Source organism: Lepisosteus oculatus, chromosome 27, assembly GCF_040954835.1.
Source record: "Lepisosteus oculatus isolate fLepOcu1 chromosome 27, fLepOcu1.hap2, whole genome shotgun sequence".
Classification (NCBI taxonomy): domain Eukaryota; kingdom Metazoa; phylum Chordata; class Actinopteri; order Semionotiformes; family Lepisosteidae; genus Lepisosteus; species Lepisosteus oculatus.
In genome coordinates this window covers 1,729,549-1,747,013 of record NC_090722.1, presented here as the reverse complement: position 1 = coordinate 1,747,013, position 17,465 = coordinate 1,729,549, and the positions used below count along the sequence as shown (strand labels likewise).

The window sequence follows — 17,465 nt, the reverse complement described above, 5'->3', positions numbered from 1 at the left end:
CAATACTCTGTCTATTCACACTCATAGCTGGTTCTGGATAGTAATGTGATTGATAGGATGCCGTGTGGTAGAGAACCTGGGTCGGTACAGGAGGTGAACTAGAGCTGGGAGTAAAGACAGCACGCGATTTAAGATCACATGGCTGAGGCCTGGTTGGTGCTCTTAGTAGTCAAGCAAGCAGCTTCTCTGCTAGATTTTGGGATAGAATTAATGATCCCCTCTGGTTAAGGTGGAGACCGTCCCATTTATAAAAGCCATTCCCAAAAAATGTCCCAATTATTAATAAAGGTTATTCTATTGTATGCAACCAGTGATTTAGGGAGTATAGCCTACTATAGGGTATGTCCCCTCTGTATAAGATTGGTAAGGGACCAGACACAACTAAATTCCGAAATTTTTCTTTGTGCTCTTTTGCACATTTATATCATTTGTTCCAGCGTGAACAACCAAGGTGGAAGATTCATTACTGGAAAATGTGTCTAGTTTCGCCTCAATGTCAGAAACTCAGGCCCCAGGAAGGCATTTTACAGAGACCACTGCTTTGTGATGGTTAGGATTTCTAACATTCCTGATTATCAAGTCGCCAATTATGAGCACCTTATCTGCATCAACAGACGCACTGCCTAAAGCAGAGAACCTGTTGTTGAGTCTGATTGGTGACTGGTGTGCAGGGGGTCTAGTCCTTGAGCTCTTAGACCCCTGTCTGCGACCCAGGGCTCACGTGTGGTTGCTGCTTTTGCCGGCGCTGACCTGGAGACAGCTGGGCCAGGAGGGACTGCAGCCACTTCTGAAATGACTGAGTGTTCTGACTGAGCTGAATCTATCCATCCCTCAACCTGGTTAATATCTAATAGTGTGCTAATGCACCCCTCCAAAACGGGAATTCTGTCCTACAACTCTACTATAACTAAACATTTCTGGCATTTAAAATTATCAACACAGTGAAGACGTGAGCTGGACATGGCTTCACGCTCGTGACAAGTCAACGTATTGCTCACAGGCCAGCAGCAACACTCACTAGGTACCACAGAACTCTCTTTTACCAACTTCTTGTAGTGGAATACAATCCACCTCTGGTAACTGGCAGAATGGGGAAATGAAAGACGCAAGGAAGTCCTGCACTTCATGAACAGAAGCGACAATTCATTTCTCCTGAGATCTGCACTCTGTACATAGTCTTCTAGTGAATACAAACCACCCATAAGTTAAGAGGCTTGAACTCCTTCCTGCTCAGACAGTCATGTTCACACAGTAATAACTCGATCTGCCCAGGAGAAACAACACTAGAACAATCCGATCTGTGTGACCGAGCCTCAGCACGTCCCTGCCTAGTCCAGTAAACAGCTATGACTCTTGAATCCGCAGTGGAAAAAGAAGCTCAGAAGGTGAGATTTTTTCTTCGCTTCGTACTTGAGCTCTTTAAGTCGGTAAAATTGGAACGCGCTCCTGACTGCCGAATGTTACGTCACAATCCTGCTGCCACTACGTGACACATGCGCATAATCAGTGATTACAATCATTAATATTATTAATTGATTGAAAGTTATTATACAACTTAGTATTCTTCCTGCTCTCCCCACAAGCAAATGGTTCTCTTATTTCCAGTGTCAGTTGGAAAGTGTGTGAAGACACAGAGCAGCGCTTCTTCTTTATGACATGACCTCAGACATGCGTCTCCCCACGATCACTTCAGACTGCAGCTTCCTCCCACTTTCCACAGACCTGCTGCTTTGTCTTTCACGCTACACCATCACCGTGGCTTTTCCTGATCATAAAAATCTCCAACCAAACCAAACCAAGACAATTCATGTTCATTTGCTGCACCGATTGTATGAAAGAATGATCTAGATTTGCAACAGACAGATCTGTCTGCTATACTGTGCATTATAATGTTCCTGCTTCATTCCCTCACACACAGACCTCGTGCTCTCAACAATCTGTAAAAGCACATCACACTTTCAGAGCAGCTCGACTCCCAGCACACTGCAGCAGGGCGGCGGTGTGAGAAATCCCTGTGGGCCAGGAGAGCAAGAGACCTGCCGCTGTGCCGCAGGAGGTCAGCGGACTGATGGGTGGACAGACTCGCCGGTTTGGGCTGAAGCTGAATCACCTGAGCTCTCCTGCGCCCCTCTGTCTCTCTCCTGCACTTCACTGCTCTGTATTCTGTACTTCTGTGTGAAACAGCTTGTTTCCAGCTTCTCCTGTCTGAACACTTGCAGACTGAAGACAGAAAAGCGCTTCATACACTTCAGTGTTGGTTCAGCACCATTCATACATTCTGGAATGAAAACCAGCTTCTGTACACGTTGTGTAATTTATTTAAACACAAAGTTGTGTGTGGAGGAGAGAGAGAGGTGTGCTGTCTGGTCCAGAATAAGCTGGGACGCCCAGGTGTCTCTGCAGTGGCTGGGGAGGGGCGCCCCGACTCCAGAGTGCTGCTCAGGGCCGGGCGAAGAGCCCCATGGCTTCAGCAGCCCTCTCCCGCACCTGCGGCTCTGGGTCCTGCAGCAGGATCCTCAGGGCTGCGGGAGGAAAGAGACGAGGCTGTTACTCGGGTTTCTGCAGTCCTGCTCAGCTCCTGACACACAGCTGCAGTGCTGATCCAGCTCTTGCCCAGCAGGTGTGAGTTAGGAGACACTGTGCAGAGCAGCAGGTCTGGACCTCATGCAGTGGGGTTAAAGAAGGAGTGTGAGATCCTTTCTGTGTGACATCTGTGTTCTCTTCACTGTCAGAAGGAACAGTAGTCAAAAATGTCAAACTATGAAGCTGGAAGAAACGGCCACACTGTAATTCACAGACCGCACAAGTCTCTAAAAAGAATAAAATAAAGCAGAGCAACTACAGTTGTGCAATTCCACAAAAACCTGCTAAACAGGCCAACTATACATTTTTCATCTCCATGCTCTGAACTTCTCAAAACTTTGTACACTGGGTATCTATGGTGTGAGAGGCTACAGCCAGAATCTCTGGTTAAACAGACTCTAAAATACTAAATACTAAGCCACTGAAGCTAAGCAGGTGTGAGCCTGGCCAGTAACTGGATGGGAGACCTCCTGGGAAAAACTAAGGTTGCTGCTGGAAGAGGTGTTAGTGGGGCCAGCAGGGGGCGCTCACCCTGTGGTCCATGTAGGTCCTAATGCCCCAGTATAGTGACGGGGACACTATACTGTAAACAGGTGCCGTCCTTAAGATGAGACGTCAAACCAAGGTCCTGACTCTCTGTGGTCATAAAAAAACCAGGGTGTTTCTTGAAAAGAGTAGGGGTGTAACCCCAGCGCCCTGGCCAAATTTCCCATTGGCCCTTACCAATCGTGGCCTCCTAATAATCCCCATCTATGAATTGGCTTTATCACCCTGCTCTCCTCCCCACTGATAGCTGATGTGTGGGGAGCGTTCTGGCGCACTATGGCTGCCGTCGCATCATCCAGGTGGGGCTGCACATTGGTGGTGGTGGAGGGGATCCCCATTACCTGTAAAGCGCTTTCAGTGGAGTGTCCAGAAAAGTGCTAAGCAGACCAGTGTAAGCAATTATTATTATTAATTATTATATACTGTACAAGAACAACTGGTCAACATACTGGACACAAAACACAAGCATCGTTACCTCGCTGAGCTCTTCTCAGAGCGAAACAAGAGCAGAGTCTCCTCTGCAGCTGCTGCACTTGGAGGCCTGAAACACAGAGGGGTTGAACAGCAGAGCTCCTGCACACACAGCACCACACAGGATACTGCACCAGCGCACACTGCCAACACTCTGAATGGAGAGCAGCTCATGGAAATGTGTTTCCTGGTGACATTGGTAAGTCTGATTAACCTGCCTCATTACTGACAGAAAAATGCATTTCAAACACTAGACAGAAAAAGGCTGAAAGTGGTGCCCAGTGTCCTGCTGCCGAAATGAGACTACTGTAGCTAGACATACTAGAGCCTTCTTACTAGAGGCCTTTTACTAGTGTGACATATCAGAGCCTGAGTCCTTTGAGAAAACCCCAGTGATCAAACACCTTCAGACTCAAACCTGTTTCAAGGGAAACCTACAGAGTAGCGTTTTAATGCTTGAATTCCCATCCCGGCAATACCCTCATCACTAACCACAGCACAACTCACTTTTACCAGTGGAGCATCATCTCTACACTGAGCCTCAATCACTCTTCTCATTGTCACTGAGCTCTTACCAATGAAGATGGCAGCACTTTCCCGAACCCAGGCCCTTCTGCTCTGTGCACCCTGGAGTGCAAGCCTCTGGGCCAGGCTGAACTGCCCACTCGTTATCTGGACACAGGGAATATTGCAGGGCAGTGTGAGACAGCACGCTACTACTGTACAGGAGCCCCCATGTGAGAGACAGCCCTCCATTACACATAAACACCTCTAATCCATCTAATGAGAGTGTATGAACTCATCAGCACTACTGTGATTATAATCTGGATATAAACTGCTACTCACTGTAATTAGTGCTCAGTGTAAGCCTGGTTTAGCACAAATATATTTCCTAAATCTGACACAAGTCTTTGTGTGTTTGTGTCCCAAAAGCAGGGTGTGCTCCCCTCTCTCACCAGCAGCCCAGAAGCCAGCCCCAGGAGAACCTCACTCACCAGGATCCTGCACATCTCCTTCATGGACAGCACACATTCCAGGGTGAAGTGCTGTAGGACTGTCCAGCTGGCCTGGGGAAATCCACATTGTCAAAACCAGTTTATCTTGAAACAGAGCCCAAATTAAACAGAAACTACACAAATGTCAGAAAATAGAAGCCAGCCCTGAAACCCTTTGACACATCCTTGATAGTAACCCTCTGAATGTTTAGATTTACAGGCTACAAGTTCGTACTGACTGTAGGGTTTTTTTTCTTCGCCAATTGCAAAGCTGGTCAAACACTGGATAGGTGACAAGTATCAATATCAAAGAAGGACGTGAGAAGACCCATAGTCCCACAGGCTCAGCCCAGCCAGCGGCAGCTCTGTGTCTTTACCTGGATGACCTCTGGGCTGGGGTCAGTCAGGTTCAGCAGCACGCTGACCAGGGAGCTGTGGACCTCTTTGTTGAGCCGGGCTTTCTCAGAGCCCAGCCTGACCAGCTGCCCCAGCAGAACCACTGTGACTCTGCGGACCTCCGGGCTCTCCTGTAACACAGACACAGGACAAGAGGGAAACTTTACACACAGACACACACAAACTGTCACCACTTATTTCTCCTCTCAGGGCTGGAGTCTGAGCCCACTGTCACTGTAGCTCAGTAGCTCAAAGAACAAACACTGTAATCATGGATATCCAATTGATTACAATTACAAACGTTATATTTAAATTTAATAGACAAAAACAAATGACACAATATTTGAATAAAGAACATCCTAAAAAACTTACACTTTCCAAGCAGGGCCTGGCTCTACAGTACACAAAGGGCACCAGTGCTTTGGCTTGACTCTTGTCCGCGATGGACAGGACAGTGATCAAGCCCAGTAGAGCCTGCAGAACAACTGGCTCAGCTGGGGTCTCCTGCTCTGTCAGGGCTGAGCTCTGAGCTGCCAGCTGCTCCTCTGTGTGTCTGTTGATCTGAAGACAGGAGGACACCAGTCGGCCTTCATTCCCAGTACTGCTGGGACAAGGGTTACACTGAGGGAGGGTCATGCTGGTCGCTGCTGGTCAGCAGAAGGGACAGCTAAAATTGACGTGCTAGCCAGCCACATCTGAAGATAATTGTCCCCCACGCCTGACTCAGGTGGTTCAAGCTACACAAGCCCTTGGTCTGGCAGCGCTCAGGAACTCGGCCAAAAGTCTCAAGCTTCTCCCTGTCTTCCGACTTTGCTCCTCGGATACTGGCCCCTAGCTTCACCCTGCCTTTGTTGTCTAGATTACCCTCTTGTGCTTGTGTGCTGTGTCTGTCTGTTTACAGACTGTGCTTATTACCATCAGCTCTGAGTTTGGAGTTTGCTGTGTGCTGAGCCTCTGTGTTCACCCAGCTTTGATCTGGCCTGTTCTGGACGTGGCTTTGGGCTGCTGGTCTGCACCACGCTTTTCTGTGCTCACCAGCCTGTCCCTGTGCTGCAAACAGGGAGCTGTTTGTTCACACAGCCGCTTGCCTGTTTGCTGGTGTCTCTCTGCCTGCTCTTGGGCAGCGACATATTACAGGGAGACAGTACCTCCGTGCTGTAGCTGTAAGCTGTCTGACTATCTGTCCTCTGCTCAGTTAGAAACACCAGCAGATTGGCTCTATAGTCACTTACATCCAGTTCTGGATCATCCACCTTCATCTCCCTCATCAGGCCGAGATGATCAGCCAGGTGCTTCACGGTGTCCGAGACCACCTGGCTGGTACTGAGGACCTGCCACACCTCCGAGAGTGAGCTGTAAAATACACCCCCAGCTGTCAGTGCAGGGCTCTGCATTCAAACTCATTCTCAGAGCTAAAATACACAAACACTGACGCCACAACACAGTGCTGTTGTTGTGATGCTTTTCTCATTGCAAAGAGCTTCTCACTGTTAGAATTGTGCTCTACCTCTCAGAGGGAGAAATGAGGGTCACTAGGGACTGGATGGTCTGTCTGAGGTCCTGTGCAGCCAGATATAATATCCCCTCCCTTAAACTCTCTTCCAAGCTGTCATCCAGAGTATAACTACTGCCGAAGAATTGCAGCAGGTCAAGAGCCTACAGGGAACAAGAACAGCAGGTCAATCTCAGACAGATCACATGAGCTCTGTTACACTGACTGTTGAAGTTGTCCACTAGTGCCCCTTTGTTGCAGTTCTCAGTGCTGTCTTCAGAGACAGGACACAGGATCATGTCACTAGGTGTGAACAAAGGAGTCATTTTTCTGAATACTTCTGGAGCAGTGTTTCCAAAAAGCTAAAAACACAACTGTATTGATCAATAGCAAAACAGTTTCCCGTCCAATCACTTCTCAAAAACTATCTGTTCTCCGATTCACAGTGACAGGATACAGCTTGTCCAGAGCATCCGTGTAGGAAAACAGCAGACAGGCGGCTTCGTCAGACACACTGACCATCATTGTCGCCAGGAGCTCGGCCTTGGCAGGGAAGCTGGGAGCTCCGGAGGGACTGGCGCTGCGCACTGCCTGCGCTATCATGCCCACACTGCGGCACAGGCTCAGTCTGACACTGGGCTCCTGCAGGGGGACACACAGCAGCTCACTCACTGACAGCCCAAACGCCACCTCACCTCCACCAGCCCTGGACTCTGATGGACACTCACAGCCTGGACAGCCTTGGACACTGTATCCCTGTGTCCTCCTCCCCAGAACAATCCAATCAGGTTGAAGTATAATTAACAATGTCTACCCAGACACTGCAGGAAAGTAGCAGAACAAATAAGGAAGAACTTTTGCCTGAGAGTTGTTATGAATACCTCCCTGCGTTAGAGAAGCACATTACAGAATGTATCAGTGGTTGAATACACTCTTCAGACAGGAGCTGTGAGGTTCTCTCTGTCAGATCTCTTGTTCTTAAAGGAGGACATGTTGCCTACCTTCGTGGTGACATGGTGTCTCAGTCTCTCCATAAAGTCAGTGTCCATTCTCTGCAGTAGATCCTCTGCAGGTGCTTTAAGTGCAACTTGCCCATAGCACAGAATCAGGGCACAGGTGAAATCACTCTGCAGTAACAAGCATGACAATCCAGATCAAGGTGCTGAAACTTGTAGGTAGATGCTGACATTAAGAGCAGCTTCTGTTTGTCTGTCAGGACTCTGATGCAGTACACCTACCCTAGAGCCCTGCTCATTGCAGGGGAAGGCTGGGTCAGTCAGCTGGGTCTCCAGTCTCTTCAGCACAGACAGCACCACATCCAGGTGCACACTGGCACACAGCCCCATCAGCACTGCCAGATCCTGGGACACCAGACAGGCATCAGAGCACTCTTACAACACCCACAAGGGCATCATGCACACTCTCTCATGGACTGCTGTTCTAATGCCATGATAAAATGAGCCGAGCCATCAATATCCATTCAACTGAATGAATAAGGGCTTCAGCAGTCAGATACACTTCTGTGTTGCCATGAGCTGTGGAGAGGGGTAGATCACAGCACTGAGCTGCTGTCATTGATGAGGCTCCTGAGGGCTTCACCCCTCAGACAGACACTCTTACTGACTACAGTAACGTCTCTCTGTGCAGGTGAGCGGGCTGCTGTCCCCATTACCTGGGCGTGGACCATGGTCAGCAGCTGCTCCAGCTGGGATTCCAGCACTGGTCTGGCCTTCGGCACTGCTGCCCCCACAAGCACACTCAGACTCTGAAAGAAGAGCACGTTGGAGTCAATCTGGAGAGGTACTGCTGCTTCATCAAGAGGCCTCACTCTCTCAGTGTATGCAATAACACATTAGCATTAGGATTTTGGTAGTTTGATCACACACAAAAATCTGACAGAGCAGGATAACGCCTCCCCTGGACTCTACCCCTGGCAGATCCATCTTGTTCACACCCTTCCACAATCACATGGGGCACCACAGACCATAATCCTCTTCTGCACTGGGCCTCACCAGCACATCACTGGAGCTTGTGGACAAAGGGACACTGGGAAAGTGCTACTAGTTATTGTTTGGATCTACAATTTAAGGAATCAAAATCCATTTTCTAAAAGAAACGGACCTCGCAATCCACAACCTGTACACCTAAAGGCCCATCTCGGTCACAGCCCTACCTTGTTGATTCTGGAGTAGCTGATGTCCAGCTCAGCTGCATACAGTGGCTGGAAGGCCTGTAAAACTGCTGGCAGCTCACTCTGAAGCTTCTCCTCAGGGAGCAGGCAGCACATAGCTGCCAGGGCCAAGACAATGGCCTCCGTCACCTTCAAACAAAACACAAACACCATCATCCTCAAGGAAAGGATTCAGTCACAGGAAAGCAAACTTGTCTAAAACCACAGACAGTTAGAACAGCTTTGAGCAATGAATAAAACCTGCTTCATAAGTACACCCTATTCAACTTTGCTTACTGTGATCTGAACCCTGGACCCTGATACCCTTCCCTAATACCTGCATGGACACATCTTTTCTTGGCATTCAAGTCCATTCTTTCCTCCAGAACATCTGAGAATTCAGGATGATTAATAAGATGTCAAATAACCTACACTGGATTAAAGATCCCATACCTTTGGCTCAGAAGATGGCAGCCATCTGTGCACTACATCAAAACTTATGATGACCTGGCTTGAACAGTCCTGAACACACTGCCCGGGACCCTGGAATTTTGCCCAGCTCTCATACAGGCCTTCCAATGCTGACAACACAAGAGAGGAACAGCCTGCTACACTCTTCAGCTACATCAAAGCAGTCCTGTAGTTCAGTGGGAAGCGGTCTGAACAGGCCTTGTCAGTGGATTGCCAGTGGAACCAAGCATTGATAACAACTGTCCCCCTAAATGAGACAGCTTGCACACTTACCAAAAGCCATCATTGCCTTCATTTTATCAGTCACAGCAAGGGGAAGAACAGGCACCAGCAGGTCCAGAAGTCTCACTATATCCCTTGCTATGTCACGACCTTCAAAGAAAACACATTTCACACTAGGTAGGGACCAGGGCTCATGATAACACTAGAGACTCAGAAGCGGCATGAGTAACAAACACTGAGCCTTCATAATAAGCTCATGTATCAGGGCTTGAATGGACAGATACGAGCAGTATCATGAAGTTTGAAATACAGCACAGTAAAAAATCTGGAATATATCTGTGCAGATCACACCCCATTAGCAGCACAGAACTTACTGCAGTTGCGGGAGATATCTCCTACAGCATTCAGCAGCGTGTGGTGAGGGAGTACTCCGGGCTGGAAGAAGGACAGCACCATATCCATGGTACTGTCGTAGTGGTCTCTCACCACACAAACGACAATGTTGCTGGCTGGCTGTTGCCAGTCAGGCAGCCATTTCTGAAACAACAGTAAAAAGAGATCAGAGCGTCTTGGGAGTCAATAGTATTGGAGTTGAAGCTGCAGCTTGGATCAAGCCAATGAGCACACAAGTTAACATACAATGATTTGCTTCCATTAGATGCATCATGTGTGCTACAGGCAAGGAAACAGACCACAGCACTACAGCAAGACAACAGTTCGATAGGCAGGAATAAAAGGGGTTTACATACCGGTGACATCGTCATCTCATTCAAGGCCATCGAGACGGTGCTCTTGGCCAAGGACTCATCCAGATGCTGCGCAGATGTTTTGCGCAGCAGCTTCTCCACTGCCTGGAGGACAGCAGAGCGATGGGCAGTTGTCACCTAGAGCAGGGAAGAACCAAAGCCAGGGGTGAGACTGCTGCTCTCATCACAGCACCAAGAGTGTCTGTTCAAAGGCTTCTCCTTCAGGGCCAGTCAGCCTGGCCAACGGGCACTGAGGGTGAAACAGCAGAACCACCCCAGCTCACCACACGAGGGAGTGGAAACACACAGAGAAACCCCAGGCTTCCACTCAAGCACATCTGTCAAGATGACAACACGTTAGGGCTTATCTTCTGACTTCTAGTTGTAAGAAACAGCAGAGACAGTATCTTGGAGCACACTGGGCTCCTGATTAGAGTGCGTTTGCAACGAGTATGTCAGGAGGTGTGCAGGGAGCTCCTTCATGTTACCTGGGGGCTCTCGAGGAATCCCAGGATGACTGGCAGTGTCCCCTTGGTGTTCCTCTGCAGGAGGGAGAGCAGCTCTTCTATCAGGAGCTTCCCAGATTCCTCATCAGAGCTGCTCATTCCCTCCAGAACAGCCAGGACCTCATCTACAGCAGACACACAGACAGGGGAAACACTGGTGTCGCCGCAGCACAGACTTCTAGGGAGAAAACTCTTAAACTGACCTGTTGTCTGAGGGACCTATAACCCTACTGACACGTGTCTGAGAATTAGAAAGATGAAAATGATTTTTGATCCACAGCCCATAAAAGCTGGGACTCTTTCACCCCGGACAGTTTTCCAGTAGAGAGGAATACAGATCTGCTCTAAGGGCAGGAGGCTTCAGAGTGCAGGGTTTTGTTTTCATGGTCCTGAATAACAGCTGCAGCCACTGGGACTTCTGAACCCTGAAGAGCCCACAAAGAGAGCTGCTCTCTGGGTCACATCAGTCCTGTTAGCAGCTGCTCCTCCGCAAACAGAGGATCTCAGTGTTGAAGAAGAATCAGGCAGTAGCTCTGCTCCCAGGTGGAGAACCTCCTTCTGCTGCTCTAAGGGGATTAGAGCCTCTAATTCACCTTCTCTCACACCCAGTCAAAAGGACTTGGACAGATCTTCATCAATAGATTTGCTTTTCCCAAATTTACAATTAAATGTAAATGAAAGAATAATTGCAGTACATCACTCAGACACAGCTCATTTCATAACCACTGTGAGTTACTCATTTTAAACACTTTCAATAGTTTCATACCTTACATGGATGTTAGTCTTCATAAAAATACTCTCATACTAAATTATTTTATTTTATATCTTATTATTTTAGCTTAAATCTTCTGTTTATTTTTGCTCAAATCATCATTAGTTGAAAAGATGAGGAGACTGCTGTTGCTTTCCCTGCCTTGAGCTGAGGAGACCTGCAGGGTGACAGCGAAGAGCCCCTCAGGTCAGTCAGAGCTGAGCCCAGGGATGGAGTCCCAGTGGAAAGGGAAGCCAGGAGTCAGTGTGTGGGGGGACTGGCTTCAGGGGGCACTGGTCTAGATCCAGCTGTGTCATACCTGGCCCGGGGCACTGGCAGCCTGTGCGCTGCACACAGGAGGAGAGCCACTTCACCCTGCTGGGCTCACAGCTGCACTCCTTCGGGCTCATCTTGGACCTGTCAGTCAGCCAGTAGAACAGCACAGTGAAGCAGGGAGCTGGACGGCGCTTCTCACACACTGGGAGTCAAGGTACTGCTGACAGGCCAGTGCAGCCCCACTAGACACCACAGAACTCTCTCTAACCAGCTGGTCCTACTGGAATACAACCCAACAGGCTGAAGGGCAGACACGGGATATTGAGAACACAAGCAAATTCTTCACATCAGTGAAAGCAGAGACAGGAACAGAAGCAGCAATGAATTCCTGTTCAGATCTGCACTCTGGGCTTTAATAAAACTCCAGCAGGTTCAGAGCTTTTAACCCCCTCTCACTGAACACCGTGTTCACACAATAACCGCTCGATCTGCCCAGGAGAAACAGGAACAATCGGATCCGCGATACGGAGCCTCGGCAGGTCCCTACCTCGTCCGTAAACCACCAGGATCTTCAGTGAAAAGACAGAGAATATTGACAAGCCGTGTCGAGCTGAAGTGTTTTCTTCGCTACGAGCATCAGCGCTGAGCGACTCAGCAGCACCGGAGCGCTTTCCCGGACCGCAATTGTTGCGTCACAATCCCGATGTGTCGACGTCACGCTCACGTTTAATAAGTCATTATAATCACTATATTTGATATTAAAATTACAATTTTATATGCTTTCTGATTTTTCCCAACTTTACCAACAGAAGCACTAATTGTCTGATTTCCAAAGTGTCAGCCGGAAAGTTTCAGAAAACACGGAGCGGAGCGTCTTGCTCACGATATGACGTCAGACACCCCTTCCTCCCTCCATCCAGACTCGCCTCTCCCTCCTCTCTCACACGACTCGCTCATCAGGGCTTCTACTGTCACTCCAGTCTCCTGCCAGACCTCTCCCAGACACAGCCTGCTCATTAGTCCTCCTGTGACCCAGACTCGCCCTGCAGATCTGCTCTCCGGCTCCTCCTCATGGTCACTCCGCTCGCTCACGCACAGACCTTGTGCTCTAACCAGTCCGCAGCGACACATCTGGTCTTGAAGCAGCTCGTCTTGCAGCGCCCTGCAGCAGCGCCACGGTGTGTGAAGCCCTGCGGCCGGGAGCAGCAGAGACCCGTCGCTGGGCCGCAGGAGGTCCGAGACTGACGGTCCTGCAGACCCGCTGGTTCTCATAGCGGCGGAGCGGGGCTGCAGGTCTGCCCTCGGCTCTTCTCCGCAGTGACAGGAGGCAGAGAGAGCCGCGCCTCAGGAGCCCCACACGCCTCCACAGGGATCAGCCGCAGGGAGACGATCGCTCCTCCGACACACAGCCGCTCACAAATAACGGCTGCGCTCCTCTCGCGCCCTCAGCGGAGCGGGCAGCCGCGAGCCGGAGCCGGAGGAGGCGGAGACGCCGAGCGCGCGGAGCTGCGACTCAGCCAATCAGAAGCCGTGATCAGCAGGGGGCGGGGCCTGAATGAAGAACATGAATACAGTAGGAATATGTTAGATTATTAATATAATAATAAAACAGATGGATATGAAAATACTTGTCAGATACACCATGAGCTGGATCCATTTCTGTGTGAAACAGCTTGTTTCCTGTCTTCATGACAACTTGTCCACGACATTCTGGATGAAATGAAAAAGAACTGAAGTTGAATCGGTTTTTTCCTCATTTGACTGAAACCCAAATGGCTGGAGGTTTAACAGCAGGATATGCAACATGTGTTTCTTCCAAGTGGTCATTTTCCTTCAGTTTCTAAAACCAACTGAACTCTGAGAATTTTTCTTTTCAGTACATTCATTTCACCAGAAGAGTAGTATCAAAAAGCAGCTGCACATAAAATAAGCACTTCTGTCAGAACTCGTCAGTTTCATCTACTGCTGAACAGGCAAAGTAAGCTTTCCTGCAGGCAGTCACTTTCAAGATTCAAGATGTTTTATTGGCCATATACAACAAGTGTGTTGGAATGCCTACTCGTTCAGCTGTACCCAGTAACAGTGGAGGAAAAAGAAATAACAAACAGACATGGACAATACATTTAGACAATAGACATTATAAAACACCCAAGACAGGACATAGTGCAAACAGTGCAGTACCTTAAAGTGCAGGTGCTAATTTGAGCTGTTTATGATGCGGACTGCCCTGGGGAAGAAATTGTTTTTGAATCTTTTGGTCAGTGTTCTGACACTGCGATACCTCCTACCAGAACCCAGGGGTGAAACCAGATCGTGGCCAGTTTAGGTCCCAGTTTCTGTGAGACACCCCCAGACTGTCCTGATCTGAGTCTCCTGTGGGACGGGTGGTGACTCGAGTTTGGCAGCAGAGCAGCTGTGTGCTGGGCTGATTCCTTACCTTGGCCTCGGTCTGGCTCAGAGCCCTCAAGCCCCGAACAGACACACTGACGGTCACACGCAGCTGGAGATCCGCAAACACTATCAGACCGATATCCAGTCCCTGCAAAAGCATCTGGAGACAAAGCGAAGGAGACCGTGAGTGAAGCTGAGGCCAGCCTCACACTGTGAGCTGCAGGTGAGGCTCTCCAGGCCTGCTTCTGGTCAGCCCTGCTGTAGCTCAGCCCCAGTCCTGCTCCTGGATACCCAGGTGAGGTTTCCAGGGGTCTTCGAAGCAGCAGCTCCTGAAGAGCTGGAAGAAGCTGTAAAACTGGTCCAATAAAGCCAATAATGAGCTAATTGAGGTCACTGAAAGTCCAGCTGGACTGAAATCCTGCAGACACACAGGAGTGGGGACCCTGGTCACAGGCTTTCATTCCTGCTGAGCTCTTAGTGTATCGATGGAGCTGTTTGCTGAGCTGATCAGCTGAGACTCCAAGTTAGCTCTTTGATTGAACATCTACAGCCCTTTAAGCACCTGAAAAGGGGAGTAAAACACCAAACGGAAGAACAAAGACAGACAGAGAGAAGCAGCGAAAGGGAGGTAGATTTTGTCCTGATCAGTTTTGGGGACCAGATTCTGGCTGAGAAACTTGATCGTTTGTTATATCAATGTTGTAAGAGAGCTTGCAGTTCTGTTATTTTAGGAAACTCTGATTATGGAAACATCTGTCCATTTTCACTTCATCCAAATTAGGGTCACAGGGAGCTTGAACCTGTCCCAGCAAGCAAGACGCTTGTCAGGATACACCCTGGACAGGACACTAGTCCACTGCAGGGCAGACTCACACAAACACAAACACAGACACGCACACTGGTGATTTCAGGAGGAACAAGGTCAAACCTACTCCTGTCTACATCCTTGGGAGTGGCGTGGAGATGGTGGACTCATACAAGTACCTGGGAGTGCACATCGACGATAGACTGGAATGGTCTAAAAACATCCAGGCCCTCTATAAGAAGGGCCAGAGCCGACTTTACTTCTTGAGGAGGCTCAGGTCCTTCAATGTACCGTTTTTTGTGCAATATATGCCAGGTACCCGTGCAATACATTTATATTAATATCTATATTTACATTTATAATTATATTCATATATGTGTTCATATATGTTTTATATGATTTGTCTGGGTCCTGTTCTGTTCTAGTTTGTTCTTTGTGTGTCCGCACTGTGAGTAACTCTTTTAGTGCCCCTTCACTGTACTGATTGTATTGTACGTATTGTATTATTATTATTGTATCATTCGTTACACTGTGGCTGTGTAAAGCTGCTGTTGCACTGCAATTTCCCTCATGGGATCAATAAAGTATCTATCAATCACACGCTCAAACACACTCACAGACACACACACTCAAACACACACTCACAGACACGCACACGCTCAAACACACACTCACAGACACGCACACGCTCAAACACACAATCACAGACACACACACTCTCACACACACACTCACAGACACACAGAGACACGCACACATTCAAACATGTCACAGAGAATATTCCCAGAAGCCAGTTACCCTACCTGTACATTTTAGGACTGTGGGGGGTGGGAATGGAGCACCTTGAGGAAACCCACACAAACACCGGGAGAACATGCAAACTCCACACAGACCACAGCTCCAGAGTTGAACCCAGGGCCCCAGCACTGTGAGGCAACAAAGCTGTATTTAATTTAAAATAATTTCAGCATTTTGAACAGTAAAGGTGAATATACATCCACACCCACGCACACAGTACTCACTTGTATCTGTATCCAGGGAGCTGTGCTGCAGACAGTATTTATAGTCTTCCTCACAGCTAACGAGACATGAGACACATTAATGTTTAGTGCACATGCCAGAAACAGATTCATGTCAATGATGGGCTCTTGAAACATCAATCTGAGCTATCTGGGATCAGATTTAGTGACAATCCAATGTGTTTTATACAACCAAACTGACCTAATCATTGAATTAACAGCTCAAATTCCAGGGCTGTTTGACACGGGTCCGAGAGAGGAAACACTCTGGTGGAGAAGCTGTCCTCACCTCCAGATATAATGAACATCCTCAGCTGAGACATCAAGCTGAGACACTGGCTGTGTGGGTGTGGAAACTCTCACTGGTACTGATCGCAAGAGTGGGCGCGTTCCCCTTGGTGCCCCTGTTTGGCTGCTGTGTGTCTCTCAGGCTGGTCTCCAGTCCCTGGTGGCAGCACTGGGCCCCACCCTTCCTGTGAAGCACTTGCTGAAAATGTGAGTCAGCTGAAAAGAGCTCTTCCCATTCACACGATTCTTATCATTTGTGCACCAATAACACACAGAGGGACAGGAGCTGTGCTGCACCAGATTCTTCCAGGAGAAAAACACTCAGCCAAGGTATTGTACCGGTCAGAGGGACTGAACTGCTCGCCCTACTAGTTCTGTCATTCTCACCAGGATCTACTCCTGGGTACTGCTCACCCACACGCTGCCTGACACTGTTCCACTGGGGCTGGGGGTCCTAACAATGTCAATGTAGTTTACAGGCATGTTCTTGCAGGTGAGAACCCCTCCATCACCTCATGCATCAGGTCCATCTTAAGCAAGACATCCCAGTGATTCTCTCAACGTTAGCGTGCCAGTCCAGATTTAAGAGACGAGTGCCTGAGGTGCAATCTGGAGCTCATACAGGACTGTGCCAGGATTTACTGATCTGAGTAGATCTCACAGATCTCGATTTACTGATCTGGCCTCACTTGTGAGTTTCGGCTCAGTGCTGTAGGGGTTCAGGCAAAGACCTTCAAACTTGTGGTGGTGGAAAGTCTGTTCCAGTGTGGGCTGACCATGAAAGACCTGCTTTGATATGACTGGAGACATAAGACTTCAAATCAGCTTTCTAGATGAAGTGAAAAACAACTGAGCCGCCTTGCAGTGAATGGAACCTTTATGAGCTGCTGTACATATCAGAAAGCAATCTGGATCCTTCTGGATTCTCTCAGAGGTTGACAGCTCAGGGGCTTCATTTTGTGTTGAACACTGTTGAAGAAAAGTTTAGAAATTATTGAAGAAATGTCTTCACACAGGTTAGGTGTGGTCAAGCAGAGTCCTTTATTCATGCGCATGGGGAGAATATAACCATGCAGAGCTGAGAGCAGCCTCTCACACAGATCTGTGAGTAACCTCTCCACCGAGATGATGCAATGAGTTTTATCCAGCAGATTCACACAGGAAAGCGCATTCTAAGTTTCCATATTAGGAGTTGTTTTATCTCTACAAACATTCACATTCTTCTTAAGGAGCAATTTTACCTTGTATACAGACAAAAGGAAGTATATAAATAAAAGGTGTGAAATGAGCTAGACATTCTGCTATTGTAGCATTAATATAAAAAAGTAAAAAAATAT

At 48.5% G+C, this 17,465-nt stretch overlaps 1 protein-coding gene across 7 annotated transcripts; it reads right to left on the bottom strand.

Annotated features, from left to right (window-relative positions):
- Positions 1-2,047: 2,047 nt before the first annotated feature.
- On the bottom strand, positions 2,048-12,365 carry LOC138225328 (uncharacterized). 7 transcript variants are annotated; one of them, XM_069185203.1, is made up of 20 exons: positions 12,173-12,364; positions 11,669-11,766; positions 10,581-10,723; positions 10,096-10,230; positions 9,721-9,883; positions 9,398-9,496; positions 9,107-9,234; positions 8,657-8,803; positions 8,156-8,248; positions 7,722-7,844; positions 7,485-7,610; positions 7,003-7,125; positions 6,499-6,647; positions 6,224-6,344; positions 5,364-5,552; positions 4,973-5,122; positions 4,596-4,667; positions 4,176-4,272; positions 3,605-3,670; positions 2,048-2,522 (listed from the first exon to the last, which is right to left on the bottom strand). In XM_069185203.1, the coding sequence occupies exons 2-20, from the start codon at positions 11,757-11,759 to the stop codon at positions 2,440-2,442; spliced, it is 2,298 nt and encodes a 765-aa protein (XP_069041304.1). In that variant the 5' UTR covers positions 11,760-11,766; positions 12,173-12,364; the 3' UTR covers positions 2,048-2,439. The 7 variants fall into 7 exon arrangements, with proteins under 7 accessions (XP_069041304.1, XP_069041305.1, XP_069041306.1 ...); XM_069185204.1 differs by having other exon boundaries at positions 2,436-2,522; positions 4,108-4,272; positions 12,173-12,365; XM_069185205.1 differs by lacking the exon at positions 2,048-2,522 and adding an exon at positions 2,540-2,725 and having other exon boundaries at positions 4,108-4,272; positions 12,173-12,365.
- Between the last annotated feature and the right edge of the window lie 5,100 nt (positions 12,366-17,465).